We start from the raw sequence: 14,870 nt of genomic DNA, 5'->3' as shown, positions 1-14,870 counted from the left end.
GCTACTTCCTGGCCCCCAGCTCCTGTCCGGCTGGGGTGCAGCCAGCAGCTTCGCTTCTCTGTCTCTAGCTCTCAGAATGTCCCTCTTCCAGTTGTCACACTGAGTCCTGGGGTGGGGTGGGACAGGGGGCGTGCACACAGCAGCCGGCCTCCCTTGCTGGCTCCTAAGTCCCGTCCGAAGAGCAGATGTCCAGGCAGGGTGGGGCCGGGAGGAAGGGACAGAAAGCTTCAGCCTCCTCCTCCTCATTCTCTTAGTCAGCTGTCACCTCCTGCTCAGCCCAAATCCGAGAAGCCTCCTCCTCTGCTCCATCCACAGTTCCTGTCCATTCTTCCCACACCTGACCCTGCATCCCACCTCCACTTTCCCTACCACCCTGCGTCCAGGGTCCATTCCCCATCCCCTGACCTCCCTGTAGCTACAAGCTACAAGCTGAAGGGACTTTGTTCTGGTGCCAGATGGGTTAGTCCCCTTAATCAAGACCCGCCAAGAATTCTAACTGTCCTTTTAATCAAATCAGACCCACACAGGCTGACCAGACCCAAAAGGCTGCTGGACTCTGTCTTTCCTGCCATCTGCCCACCACCAGGGAAAGTATGAAAGTGTTAGTCGTTCAGTTGTGTCCGACTCTTTGCAACCCCATGGTCTGTAGCCTGCCAGGCTCCTCTGTTCAAGGGATTTCCCAGGCAAGAATACTGGAATGGGTTGTCATTTCCTTCTCCAAGGGATCTTCCCAGAGATTAAACTCAGGTCTCCCTCATTGCAGGCAGGTTCTCCACCACGAAGGAAGACCTGCCACTCTTTTCTTTTTCTCTAACTTTGCATCAGTGTGAGATGATGGATAGTACCAACCTCATTGTGGTCATCATTTCATGATATACGTAAGTCAAGTCATAATGCTGTACGTCGAAAACAACAGCAACTCTGGAGGCTGCTGGCTTGTCCCTTCCCTCTCTCCCTACTCCCATTCGCTGACTTGGACTGATCTTCCTTGCCCCCTGCTCTGGCCAGCCGCTTCTCATCCCTGAAGTTACAGCTGCAAGGGCAGTCTTCCCCGAGGCCTGCCCCAGCTCTATCTCATTCCTCTCTGGGGTGTCATCCGCAGCGCCTGCCCTTGTATGACGTCATCTCATTTTTTTCTTGCAGTGTTACGATGACGTAACTGACATGCAGCACTGTATACATTCACCGTATTCAGCATCATGATTTAACTTACATTCTTCATGAAACGATGATCACAACAAATTTAGTGACCATCCATCATCTCATACAGATACAAAGTTAAAGAAATAGAAAAAAATGTTTTTCTTTGGGATAAGAACTTGGGATTTACTCTCTTAGCAACTTTGCATATTTAACATGCAGCAGTGTTCATTATATTTATCATGCTGGACCTTATAACCTTAGTACTTATTTATCTGTCTTATAACTGCAAGTTTGAACTTTTAAAAAAAAAATTTTTTTTTTAAGCCACTCGGCATGTGGGATCTCAGTTCCCTACCAGGAATCGAACCATGCCTCTGCAGTGGAAGCACAGAGGTTTAACCACTGGGCCACCAGGGAAGTCCCAGGAAATTTATACTTTGTGACTGCCTTCATCCAGTCCTCTTCCAACTCCCCACTTCTGGTTAACCCCAAATCTGCTCTCCTCTCTGAGTTTGTTTATGTGTTTGTTTTGGAAATATAATTGACCTCCAGCACTGTGTTGGTTCCTGTTACACAACATGGAGCTTCCGTATTTCTAGGCGTTTCAAAATGATCACCACAACAAGTCTGGTTACACCATGTCACCCGACAAGGGCATTACATAAATATCGACCATGCTCCCCACACTGCACATTTCACCCCCATGACTCAGTTGTTTTGCAACTGAAAATGTGTGTCTCTTCATCTCCCTCACCTGTATTTCTCTTCGCCATCCCCATCCCTATTATCTCATTTTAAACTTTACTCACCCAGGTTTTGTTTCCCCGCTGGAAGGTCGGCCCATGAGGGCAGGAAGCTCATCTGTCCTGTTTGTGGTCTGGCCCAGCATCCAGGGCGCAGCCTGGCTCTAGGTCCCCAGTGAGTGTTTGGACGCTAGCACCTGAGGAAAGCCGAGGGCCTCCCCGCTGTGCTGGCAGAGCTTGCTTTTTTTTTAGTGAAGAATGTCTCTTATTTATTTATTTTTTATTGAAGTTTAGTTGATTTTTTTGGGGGGGCCGTGCTTTTCGATATGTTGAATATTAGCTCCCCAACCAGGGATCGAACCCATGCCCCTACAGTGGAAGTGTGGAGTCTTAACCACTGGACCACCGGGGAAATCCCTGAAGTAGAATGTCATTTTAATTACTGCTATACTGCAAAGTGACACAGTCATCCATCTATGCGTGTGTCCTTCTTTATATTCTTTTCCGGTACGGTTTGTCCCGGGATGTTGAATCTAACCCTGTGCTGTGGACTAGGACTGTGTTGTTCATCCATCCTGTGTCCCCAGCTCCCATGCAATCCTCTCTCGACCCTGCTTCCTTCTCCTGTGACAGAGCTCACCCCTGAACCCAGGACATCCAGCTCCCCTCACAGGTTGCAGGGGGGTCGGCCACTCCCATGCTGGCATGTTTGCGTCTAGACCCATCCTCTGCTCCGGGGACCTCAGGTCACCTCTTCTGCCCTGGAGCAGGGCAAGGGGGCGGGCGAGGGGTGCCGCAGGGCTCCATGCCAACGCTGACCTTTGTCCAGTGACGAGGGCTTTCACCTTCCTCTGCAGTCAGCTTCCTGTTTGAGGGCTGGCTGGGAGTCACAGGGACAAGTCACCGCATCTGTGGAGACGCATCATGGGGCTCCCAGCGTGAGCTGTGCCCCGTGCTTCCCCGGCCTGTGCATCATGCGTCCCCAAGGAGCTGAGCTGAGGACACAGCACCCACGGTCCTAAAAAGAGCAAGGTCTCGCGAGAGAGCAGCCTGGGTGGCCCGAGCCCTGCACAGAGATAGGAGGACTTTGGGTGAGGGTGGGAGGCAGATGGGAAGAGTCTGAGCAGGTTGGGGAGGACATGGAACCCAGAGGAAGGAGGGACACGTCACCGCGCGCTCAGCCCCTGGCGCCACCACCTACTAACTGTGACAGTCTGGGTCAGTCAGCTACCTCTCGCTACCTTGGTGTCCCCCTTTGTTATGGGAGTGTCAGTCATTCCCATCCCTTGGGGTATTTGCAGTTTAAATGCAATAACTCCTGTCAAGGTCTTAGTATAAGGCCAGGCACAGGGCAAGCCTGTGTTCATTGTGTGGCTGTCGTGATATAGGGAGATGAGAGCTGACAGGAGGTGTGCCCTGGTGGGAGGGTGGGGGCAGACACAAGCGGATCGGAGGCGGGGGGCAGACAACAGACCCTGGAGGCAGCGCGGTCTAGTGGTTGGAGCCCAGGTTCCTATCCCAGAGCTCCTGTTGACAGTTTGTGTGGCCTACGTTCAAGCCACATAACCCCTTTAGGCCTCGGTTTTCCTGTCTGCAAAGTGAGGGAGACGATGCTGCCCCCAAGCCCTAAGCTTGAAAAGTGAAAGTGTAAGTTGCTCAGTCGTGTCTGTCTCTTTGAGATCCCATGGACTGTAGCCCACCAGGCTGCTCTCTCCATGGAATTCTCCAGGCAAGAAGACTGGAGTGGATTACCATTTCCTTCTCCAGGGGACCTTCCCCACCCAGGGATGGAACCTGGGTCTCCCTCATTGCAGACAGATTCTTCACCATCTGCGCCACCAGTGAAGCGCAAGCTTTAAGCATAGATGCAGCAATGCCTAGAAGATGCCTAGCGTGGTGCTGGGTGTCGCTGTTGTTTAAAGTGGGTGCAGAGAGGTTAAGTCACCTGCCCGAGGCCACACAGCAAGCAAGCGGCCCAGCTGTGTTCGAGCCAAGGCTCCCTGATGGGCACCACTGCTGCCGTTGTTCACCCACTCTTCCTGGTATTGCTGGTCTTCAAGGGGGAGGTTCAGCCTGGTGTTCGGTGGCGGTTGAGGTGTCGGGGAGAAAGGAAAAAGGAGTAGTCTCTGGGTCCTCTGGGCCTCAAAGGCCCTTTGCCACCCCTCAACCCGTACCCAGCCCTGGCTTTGGGGGAGCCCCGGGAGTTCTCTTGTCACAGACCCTGTGACCGCAGTGTGGTCACATTTCTGAGAATCCTTCACCACTTGCCCAATAGTTACTACTAGTGACAGAGCTCTTCCCTAGCAACCTCCCATCCCCTCTTGGCGACCTGGGCCCAAGCCAAGGGCGTCTCTGGTCAATAGGTGGGAATGGGACCCATTTAATCACTGGTGGCCATGGGTTGGGGGCCAAGGGTGTGTTGGGAGTGGGTGAGTGCCAGGGGAAGAGACAGGGGAGGAGGGTCTCCTCTGACTCCAAGCCCAGGCACATCCTGGGGTCCAGCTAAACCCAGGTCCCCTTGATGAACACGCCCATGGAGCAAGAAGGGAACCTAAGTGGCGGCGCCAGCTCTGACCTTGGCAATGGGTTTGGCTTTTCCAGATTCTCTTCCTCAGGGCCTGGCCCCCTCTTCCCTTCGTGCCTCAGGCTCCTCTCTGGATGGGAGACCCTGGCAGGGGGGAGAAGCAGCCCCCACAGAAGTGCACCACGCCAGAGCTGGAAGCAGCCACACAGATGCTTTCCTTGGCAAAGACTCTGGCATCTCCTCCCTGCATCACACTTTCTAACATCCTTGGGTACCATTTTCGTGCTTCCCAGGTGGTGCTAGTGGTAAAGAAGCTGCCTGCCAATGCAGGAGACATAAGAGATGCAGTTTTGATTCCTGGATTGGGAAGATCCCTGGGAGGAGGGCATGGCAACCCACTCTAGTATTCTTGCCTGGAGAATTCTATGGACAGAGGAGCCTGGCGGGCTACAGTTCATGGGGTCAAAAATGAGCTGGACACAGCTGGAGCAACTTAGCACGCATGGGTACCATCTGTACCATTCAACTCTGTTTTTACAAACCTAAATTTTATTTTTAAAGGAAACCATATCATTACTCTATTGTCATTATTCATGGTGTATAACCATGAATACAACATAGTCACAAAAATTAATGTTATTCAAACAATGAGGTCAGCTCCCTGAGGGCAGTGGTTTGTGATTTATTGCTATATCCCTAGCACCCAAAACAGTACCTGACATGTAACAGGTACCCAACATATATTTTCTGAGTGAGGGACTGGAAATGAATAAATATGGGAAAGAATGTGTGACCTGGACGTGGATGCTTAGAGAAGGTTCTGGAGCCTTTGTTAAAATGAGGAAAAGCAAATCTTTGAGAGGCATGAAAGTCACATCAGTCCCAAATGGCAACCTTCTTCTTTTCTAAAAAAATGTATTTTATTGAAGTATAGTGGCTTCCCAGGTGACTCAGTGGTAAAGAATCTACTTGCTGATGCAGGAGACTTGGGTTCAATCCCTGGGTTGGGAAGATCCCCTGGAGAAGGAGATGGCAATCCACCCCAGTACTCTTGCCTGGAGAATCCCATGGAGAGAGGATCCTGGTGGACTACAGTCCTTGGGGTTACAAAGAGTCAGACACGACTGAATAGACTTAGCACTTCGCCTGGGTCTTAGTTTCGGCATGCAGGCTCTTTGAGGGGCATGTGGGACCTAGTTCCCTGACCAGGGATTGAACATGGGTCCCCTGCACTGGGAGTGCAGCATCTTATCCACTGGACCGGCAGGGAAGTCCCTCCATTATGGGTTATTACAAGATATTGAATATAGTTCCCTGTGCTGTACAGCTGATGCTTTTGAACTGTGGTGTTGGAGAAGACTTGAGAGTCCCTTGGACAGCAAGGAGATGCAACCAGTCCATCCTAAAGGAGATCAGTCCTGAATATTCATTGAAAGGACTGATGCTGAAGCTGAAACTCCAATACTTTGGCCACCTGATGTGAAAAACTGACCCATTGGAAAAGACCCTGATGCTGGGAAAGATTGAAGGCAGGAAGAGAAGAGGCCGACAGAGGATGAAATGGTTGGATGGCACCACTGACTCGATGGACATGAGTTTGAGCAAGCTCAGGGAGTTGGTGATGGTCAGGGAAGCCTGGCGTGCTGCAGTCCCTGGGGTCGCAGAGTCGGACACGACTGAGTGACTGAACTGACTGTGCTGTATAGTAGGACCTTGCGGTTTATCTGTCTATATATACCAGTTTGCATCTGCTAGCCCCAAACTCCCAATCCATCCCTCCTCCTTCCCCGTCCCCCTTGGCAACCACAAGCCTGTTCTCTAGGAGACTTTCTTCTTGATGCATCCATAGCGTCCAGTGCCAGGACACATGCATGGGGACAGACGCCAGTCCCCTCAGCCACCTGCGGGCCACTTCTGAGTCTGCCTTGCTGAGGGCTGGCTGCCCGCGGGGACTTTTTCCTCAATGGCCCCTCCCTGCCCTCCCCACTGCGCTAGACAGGGCCATCTTCGCAGGGCGCGGAGCCACTGTCCTCGTCCGGCAGGAGCCTGTGGGGGTGGCCCCCACGCCACTCAGGCAGGGGCCTGGCACCGGAAGCCTGACGTCACCGTGACTCACAGGCTCGCTCTGGTGTGCTGGGGGTGGCTGTCACTTGTCACTCTCACCTTCATACCTGCCCTGGCCTAAGGGTTGTAGTCACACCATTCATTTCTTCCTCTCTCCCCAGGGGCACCAACTGGGGGTGTGGGTTTGGCAGGACGAAGGAAAACAACACCACCACAAAACGCCACAACACAACGCAGACACAGGGCTTTGGGCGCCCCTGGAAGGGAAGCCTCTCTGCATAGGAGGGTGGGGGCGGGGGAGCTAGGTCGATGTGCTGGCCTGGGCAGATGGGGAACCCCAAAGGCAGGAGGCTAGTGACACATAAAGAGCCGCCAAAATAGATGGTTACAAACAAGAATGACACAGGATCATCACTTGTTCCAGTTGGGGATTTTAATAAAAGAAAAGCTGAGTCCCAAACCTCCTTGATATTGTCTGCTCTGTAACAGCCAGGCCAGGAAAACAAACCCCCCAAAACCTCTGGGTATGGCACCCACCATAACCCCCATCCCTGGCCCCTGCTGTCACCTTACCACCTAGTGGAGAGGGCTGGGGCCTTCCCTCCAGGACCTGTAGTCTGTGGGGGACCAGTGTGGCTGAGACCCCTCTTCACACTGTTCTCCACCTACGCGTCCAGAGCCCCGCCTCCTCTCTGCCAGGCATGGTGGTCCTTGAGGGGGTGGCAGATGGGGGAGAGCCATCCCAGGGCCATGACTCACCCAGGGTGGGGGGATCTTTAGTCAGAGCAGAAGTGAGGGTGGGACGTGGGTTCCATCCTCTTCCTGATCTCTTCCCACCCTGAGCTCGGGCTGTCACCCCTATGGGGGTGGGGGTTTCCCTAGTTTGGGAATAGAAGAAAGGGGCCAAGGTGAGCCCTTCCTTCGTGGCTAAGTCAGGCCTACTTGAGTCTGTGTCCCAGAGCTGAAAAGGGGACAGCCCCAAAGACAGAGGGTGTAATCACCTCGGGCAGAAGTCACTGGTTCTAACCAGAGGGCTGGGCAGGGCCCCGCAAAGCTTCACCAACAGGCTCCCATCCCCAAGCCCACATGGGGCCTCCCGGCATGGCTGGCGCCCTGGCGGGGAGGATGCTCAGCCCAGCACAGGAGTCCTGGAGCCCCTATGTGGCTGGGCTGAATTTCACTTCTGAGCCAGGACCCCAGCTGGCCAATCCTGTCGGCTTCTTCCCCTGGAGCTGGAAGTCCGTGGCTCCCAGCAGAGCAGGTGACGCCAGCCCATGGGTCAGCAAGATGGGACCTGACTATCCCTCTGTGTGCTCTGTAATTTGCCCCCGGAGTCAACCATTAAGTCATTCACCAGGCTGATGCCAAGGATAAGCGCCCATATCAGCTGCTGGGATCTGTGGCCCAGACTCCTTGGCTCTGTTGTGGGCTTTGCCATCTCAGCCTCCAGACTGGCCTGGGAGGGAGGGATGGAGAACTGAGGGTGTCCGGGCCATGGCACAGGCTCAGAGCCTTCGGACCAGTGTGGGTGAGCAGTTGGTCTATTATAAGCTCCCATCTTACAGGTAGGAACACTGAGGCCTGAGAAGGTGACCTGCCCCAGGAATCTTTGGAGTCCTTGAGGCTCCTCTCCGCTGCATCCCCCTGCCTCGCAGCACACAAGCTACTGGTTCTGTCTCCAGCATTGCAGAACACATGTGATGAATGCACAGACACATCAACACATCACTGGGAAGAGTTGAGTTAACCAGCCAAGTGGAGGGCTTGGGGGGCCGCAACGGGGCCTGGCAGTAGTCCTCCAAGACAGTTTAGACGTAGGGGTCTCCAGCAGGATTGGAAGGCTCTTACACAGGCCCTGAGTGGGAGCCTGGTGAGTGGGTTCTGAAATCCCACGCAGCTGGGGTGGGGGTGGGGGCAGCTCCCACTACAGAGCACTGTCCCCACACACTTGAATGTCTCTGCTTCTGCGGAGTTCAGCTGCCAACATTGCTGGCCCCAGTCCAGGGGCCCAGACCCTCACGCACACCTGGGGCTCACCACATCCGCCCGAGGGCTGGCAGATGAGGTGGGGGCGGGCAGGATGTGGACTAAAGGGCTCCCCAGTCTTACTGCTCGTGGCCCCGCTCAAGTCCAGTGCTGGGTCCCTGCTGCCGGCCTCTGGAGGGCTCTGACGGGGAGTGATGGGGCGGGGGAGGCAGATTCAGGTAGCTCTTCTCCCTCTTCCCCTTGGAGAGGCTCGTGAAATTCCCACAAGGCCCAGGGACAGCCCAGCAGCGTCAGCTGAGTTCCCCTTCAGGGCCCGTCTGCGACTTGGGGAAGTGCTTCACCCTGGGCCCTGGGGTTTCCCTGAGTTCCACGGGAGAAAACCTCACTCCACTAATAACTGGAGGGTCATCACAGGTCCCCTGCCCGCCCCACGCCACAGCTCAGGGGTCCTCCTCAGGCCAGTGCTCTGGGTCTTGGGCTCCGAGGATGACCTTCTGGCCTCGCTTGGCCTCTGAGCAGCAGTGCCGGTCTCAGCCATGAAATGGGTGGGGGTATGGGGGCGGGGTATAAAGCTCCTCCTGCACAGGGTCTGGATGAAGAAGAGAAACGGCACAACAAAGCGTGGGTCCCCAGCCACCAAGGAAAGCACCCTCGGTAACAGCGTGCCTAATGCCTCAGAGTGACCCCATGGACTGCAGCCCGCCACGCTCCTCTGTCCATACCGTTTTCCAGGCAAGATTACTAGGGTGGGTGCCATTTCCTTCTCCAGGGGATCTTCCCGACCCAGGGACTGAACCCGTGTCTCTTGTGTCTCCTGCATTGCAGGTGGCTTCTATACCCGCTGACTTTTTCTACAAAAAGTCAGTTTTTGTAGTAACAGATTCCTAGGAGTGGGGAGGCTCTGGGAAGGAAAGGGACAGGGAAATGGGAGAGAAAGCCAGTCAAGGGGCATCAAGGCCCAGAGTGAGGTCGAGGGGTGGGAGCTCTCAGAAAGAGCCCTGGGGCGCCAAGGTGGGAGGGGGTATTTGGGCAAACACCTTCCCTGCGGAGCTGGTCCCCGGCTTCCTCTACCAGCGCATCCCTCCCCCGAGCCTGCCCCAGTCCCGGGCCCGCCCCGCCTGCGCACCGCGTGAGACCGCGGGGGCGGCACCGGCGCCTTCCTGCTTTGCCCTTGTTTGGCGACCCGGGAGGCCGGCCCACGGCTACTTAAACCACGGCGCTGGAGAGGGTGCCAGAACAGACGGCTGGGGCAGTGCGGCCGCCGCGAGAGCCCGGGGAGCGCGCGCAGGGAGAGGGGGAAGGAGAGGAAGAGGAACGGGAAGAGGGGAAAGGAGGCTACCAAGGGCCAACATGGGGCTGGAGGCGGCGCGAGAGCTGGACTGCGCGGCGCTGGGCGCGCTGCTGCGGGAGCCTCGGGAGGCTGAGCGCACGCTGGTGCTCGACTGCCGTCCCTTCCTGGCCTTCTGCCGCCGCCACGTGCGCGCCGCGCGCCCTGTCCCCTGGAACGCGCTGCTGCGCCGCCGCGCGCGGGGCCCGCCCGCCGCCGCCCTCGCCTGCCTGCTGCCAGACCGCGCACTACGGGCGCGCCTGGCCCGCGGGGAGCTGGCGCGGGCCGTGGTGCTGGACGAGGGCAGCGCCTCGGTGGCGGACCTCCCGCCTGACGGCCCGGCCCACGCGCTGCTCGCCGCGCTCCTGCACGAGACCCGCGCGGGACCCACCGCCGTGTGCTTCCTGCCAGGTGAGCGCCGGCCTGCCGGCCCACATCCCCCGCTCGCGTCCCCTGCCCGCGGACGTCGGGTGTCCGACCCCAGGCTGGCCTTTCCGGCTAACCGTGTCTTGGTCCTCCCTGCAGGAGGCTTCGATCGCTTTCAAGCCTGCTGCCCCGATCTGTGCTCTGAGTCCCCGGTCCCCGCGATGACGCCTGACAACAACGACAACAGCCGATCGGACTCCAGGGCTCCCTCTTATGACCAGGTGAGTTGAGATAAGGGCTCGTGGTCAGTGTCCCGCCCACCCCACGGTGCAGGGTAGTCTGCCATTTCTGGACGCAGGAGTGTGCCCATGTCCACAGTCACCTTGTCACCATGTCCACACACAGTCACCAGTGTGTGTATGTCTTTGGCCTCAAATGTCCACGTCCACAGTCCCATAGGGTGTGTGTGTGTGTGTGTGTGTGTGTGTGTGTGTATGTATGTGTGTGTGTATGTCTTTGGTCTCAAATGTCCATGTCCACAGTCCGTCCAGTAGGGGCTGTGTGTGTGTGTGTGTGTGTGTCTGCTCTCAAATGGTACCACAGCTGTGGTGTGCCTGGCGGGGATTGCTGGTGTGCACCACTGTGAGTCTGTGTATGTCCTGTGAGCAGTGTAACTGGGGGGTTTGGGGGGAAGAGTGTATCTGTGGGTGTGTATCTCTGTGTTCTGAGTCTGATTCCTGACCAGTAATCCCTAGCTAAGAGCTCCTCTGGCCCAGGCCAGTCTGCCCTGTCTCTGTCCACCCGGAAGGCTTGAAGCCCTGTGGGTCAGGGCTGAGACCTCACCAGCGTCCCTCTTTCCTGCCCAGGGCGGCCCCGTGGAGATCTTGCCCTACCTGTACCTGGGCAGCTGCAGCCACTCGTCAGACCTGCAGGGGCTGCGGGCTTGCGGCATCACCGCCGTGCTCAACGTCTCGGCCAGCTGCCCCAACCACTTTGAGGGCCTCCTGCGCTACAAGAGCATCCCTGTGGAGGACAATCAGATGGTGGAGATCAGTGCCTGGTTCCCAGAGGCCATTGGCTTCATTGGTAAGAGGCGGGCCACAGCCCTGGGGCCTGTCGGGGCTTCAGGGGAGGAGGCAGGGCACCTGTCGCCTTCTCTGCCCACCTTTCCGTCATCGTCTGACCTCGCTTCTCCCCTCTCCCCATTTCCCTTGTAGACTCAGTGAAGAACAGTGGGGGTCGCGTGCTGGTGCACTGCCAGGCGGGCATCTCGCGCTCCGCCACCATCTGCCTGGCGTACCTGATACAGAGTCGCCGCGTGCGGCTGGATGAGGCCTTTGACTTTGTGAAGCAACGCCGGGGAGTCATTTCCCCCAACTTCAGTTTCATGGGGCAGCTGCTGCAGTTTGAGACTCAGGTGCTCTGTCACTGAGGCCGGGCCCCACCATGCTGACTCCACTGGGGTGGAGGTGCTCAAAGCTGTCTGATTCCTGGGGACAGCTGGGGCCCCAGTTCCCCACTGTGCCTCCCATCTCAGGGACAGCTGCCCCTTTGGAGTTTGAGAAGCCTCCAGGTGGGGGCGCTGGAAACACAGGGATGCTGGACTTTCTCACCTGGTGCTCTTCTGCTAGAGGGTTGAGGGCCAGCCCTCATCCTCATCCTGGAAGGAGATTGGAGGGCGTGTCTGCCTCCCTCCTCCCCTGTCCTCTGGCAGAAACTAACTGGACTCTACACCCTCGACTCCCACTGGTCCCACCACCCCGTTGGAGCTCTTGGCAGCCTGAGGGCTTTAAGGAACAAGCTGTGACAACCAGGGCCCCTTTCTAGGGGGTGATCCACCCCGGGGCCTGGAGCCTGAGCCCTGTGCCGGGGCTCAGGGAAGTGACGCCGATGCTGTGTCTGAACTTCTTGCTTGCGTGTGTGTGCAGGAGCGTTTCACGCCTGTGTTGGCGCTGGAAAGTTATTTGTGTTCAACTGACATTTAACACTCCCTCCTCCACTTCCTCCCAGCCCTGTGGGCAGCGGGGAGGGTGGGGGGGTTTGGAAACTTAGCACTTTATATTTATACGGAACATTGAGGATGTGTCAATAAAATATTGTTTTGTTTAAGAAACAAGCGTCTGGTCTCAAGTCAACGCCTGGGGAAGTGTTCAAAGCTGTTTATTAGGCAGACCTCACCTTCCGTTGTGTGGCTGAGTCTGGGAAATGGAAGGAGGAAGGTGCAGGGGTGACCTCACCTCCCAGCCTGGTCCTCCCCCTGTTGGTGCTCTTTTCCAGGCAGAGCCGAAAGCGGGGATTTCTGGAAGGCTGGCTCCAGCCTTATTCCAGTTATCAGCGTTGATCTTGGGAGAAGACTGTGTACTATTGAGAGCTGGACCCAGCCTTGCCCTGGTCACACTTCCTCCCTGAAGCGTGTGTATGTGTGTGTGTGTGTGTGTGTGGCGAGTCGCCTCAGTTGTGTCCAGCCCTGTGGACTGCAGCCAGGCAGGCGCCTCCGTCCATGGGATTCTCCAGGCAAGAATACTGGAGTGGGTGGCCGTGCCCTCCTCCAGGGGATCTTCCTGGCCCAGGGATGGAACCACGCCTCTTGTGTCTCCTGCATTGGGAGGTGGTTCCTTTTACTACTAGTGCCACCTGGGGAGCCCTGGTTGTGACATGCGAGATCTTAAGTTGCAGCATGTGAACTCACAGTTGTGGCATGATGGAACCCGGGCCCCCTGCATTGGGATCGTGGAGTCTTAGCCTCTGGGCCACCAGGGAAGCCCCTCAGCTCTTATTCCACATCCTTGGGCTGGGTCTCCCGGCCTCAGAATGCCTGTAGTGACCGGGGCTCATTCCTGTCCCCAGAAAGCATGTGGCCTGATGTCTGGGGGGAGGACAGGTGGCCTGGGGTGGGCTTCGCTGCTCTTCACACCGGCCAGCTAGCATGTCTTCACTGAGCATGAGTTATGTGCCCAGAGTGGACTGCATGTCTGGGGAGACATGCGACCTGGGCCCAGCCAGCAGCAGAGGGTGCTGGAAAGGGGGTGCCGTGATTTTCCAAAGAGCAGGGGTACTGAGGCCCTGGGGGACAGCTCAGTGAGCAGCCGTCCTGAGTCAGCCTCCACACTGATCCTCCTAGGCCTCAGAGTGTCATCTGGCTAACTATTTTGTCCTTCCAAACTCAGTATAGGGCCACCTCTGCAGTATGCTGGGTCTTACTGCGGGCGTTCTGACTGTCCGGCAGGATACACCCGAGGGCAGTGTAGTTTGACAGTTAAGGGCCCGATGTGGCTTACCTCTCTGGAGTTTAGTTTCCTGGTCTGTAAAATGGGGTTTTGTCATTGGCCCCCGCCGAGCAGGGTGGTACTGAGAATTAGTGAGTCGATTCAAGTAAAGGCTTAGCTCAGCACCTGTACACAGTAGGTGCTCAGGAAATGTTAGCTTCTGAAGACCCGGGAAGGGAAGGTGTTCAGGTGTGTAGTTGTGCGCCTCAGCCAGCCTGGATGCTCGGGAGGGCAGGACCTGTGGTCTGCTCAGCCCTGTGCTCAGACGGAAGGAACACCGCCCCACCTACCGCACCCCCAACCTGCCGTGCCCCTCCCCCACCCCGCTGGGCCCCCTCCCCCCGGGCACTGTGCCCTCTGCTCTAGGGGTGGGGGAGCTGCTCTCCAGTGAAGACTGAGCAGAGCTAGGGGTTGTTCTCAGGGATTTTGCAGGCCCTGAGTGGGTCTGTTTGGTTCTGTCTACACAACCCCCACACCCAGCTCGGGGTGGATGGGGGGCCATCTGGGGCAGCAGGACAGGGGACTGAGGCCCCTGCTTACCCCGCCGTCACCCAGCTCCATCCCACCTCTCTCCACCTCACCCCCCAACCCCCTCCACCCTCCCTTCCCTGTTCTTAAGTCTGCCTTTCAAGCAAACTGCATTTCTTTCCCTTCTTTTCTTTTTTTTGAAGGGACTTTGCAGATAAGGATCTTTTAGAAAATATTTATTATTTTTGGCTGTGCTGAGTCTTCTTGCTGTGCAGGCTTTTTTTCCGCTGCAGCAAGTGGGGGTCTCCCTAGTTGCGGTGTGCAGGCTTCTCATTGTGGTGGCTTCTCTTGCTGAGGAGCACAGGCTCGAGAGTGAGCGGGCTCCAGTAGCTGCGGCACGTGGGCTCGGTAGTTGGGGCTCCCAGGCTCTGGAGCACAGGTTTAGTTGCTCAGCAGCAAGTGGGATCTTCCCGGACCAGGGATCAAACGCGAGTCTCCTGCAGGCAGATTCTTTACCAAGCCATCGGAGAAGCCGCTCCCTTCTTTCCTTTTCCTTCTTTTCTCCCTCCCTTCCTTCCTTTAATTTGTGAAAAAATTTTCAATCGTGGTAAAAATATGTAACAAAATGTGCCATCTTTACTATTTTTAAGTGTGCACTTTATGTTAAGAGTGTTCATTCACATTATTATGAAACAGATGTCCTGAACTTTTTCGTCTTGCAAAACTGAAACGCTGTACGCATTAAACAATTCCCCATTCCCTGCTCCTTCAGCCCCTGACAACTACCGTCCCACCATCTGCCTCTGAGTCTGACTCCTCTAGAAACACCCTGTAAGTGAACCATACACTGTTTGTCCTGTTGTGATCGGCTTATTTCACTTAGCACAATGCCCTCAAGGCAAGCTGCATTTTCTTAAACTACTCATCTGTTTCTCTTCTGGTTATGGTTATTTTACCAAGCATTCATCTGAAGCGGTCAGCTC

General features: G+C 56.2%; 1 protein-coding gene across 1 annotated transcript; it reads left to right on the top strand.

Moving 5' to 3' along the window:
* Positions 1-9,043: 9,043 nt before the first annotated feature.
* DUSP2 (dual specificity phosphatase 2) lies at positions 9,044-12,266 on the top strand. Its single transcript, XM_027554563.1, has 4 exons — positions 9,044-10,198; positions 10,313-10,434; positions 11,020-11,239; positions 11,371-12,266. The coding sequence occupies exons 1-4, from the start codon at positions 9,385-9,387 to the stop codon at positions 11,583-11,585; spliced, it is 1,371 nt and encodes a 456-aa protein (XP_027410364.1). The 5' UTR covers positions 9,044-9,384; the 3' UTR covers positions 11,586-12,266.
* Positions 12,267-14,870: the final 2,604 nt, after the last annotated feature.

Source organism: Bos indicus x Bos taurus, chromosome 11, assembly GCF_003369695.1.
Source record: "Bos indicus x Bos taurus breed Angus x Brahman F1 hybrid chromosome 11, Bos_hybrid_MaternalHap_v2.0, whole genome shotgun sequence".
In the NCBI taxonomy this organism is placed as follows: Eukaryota; Metazoa; Chordata; class Mammalia; order Artiodactyla; family Bovidae; genus Bos; species Bos indicus x Bos taurus.
This window is presented reverse-complemented; position numbering and strand designations above follow the sequence as displayed.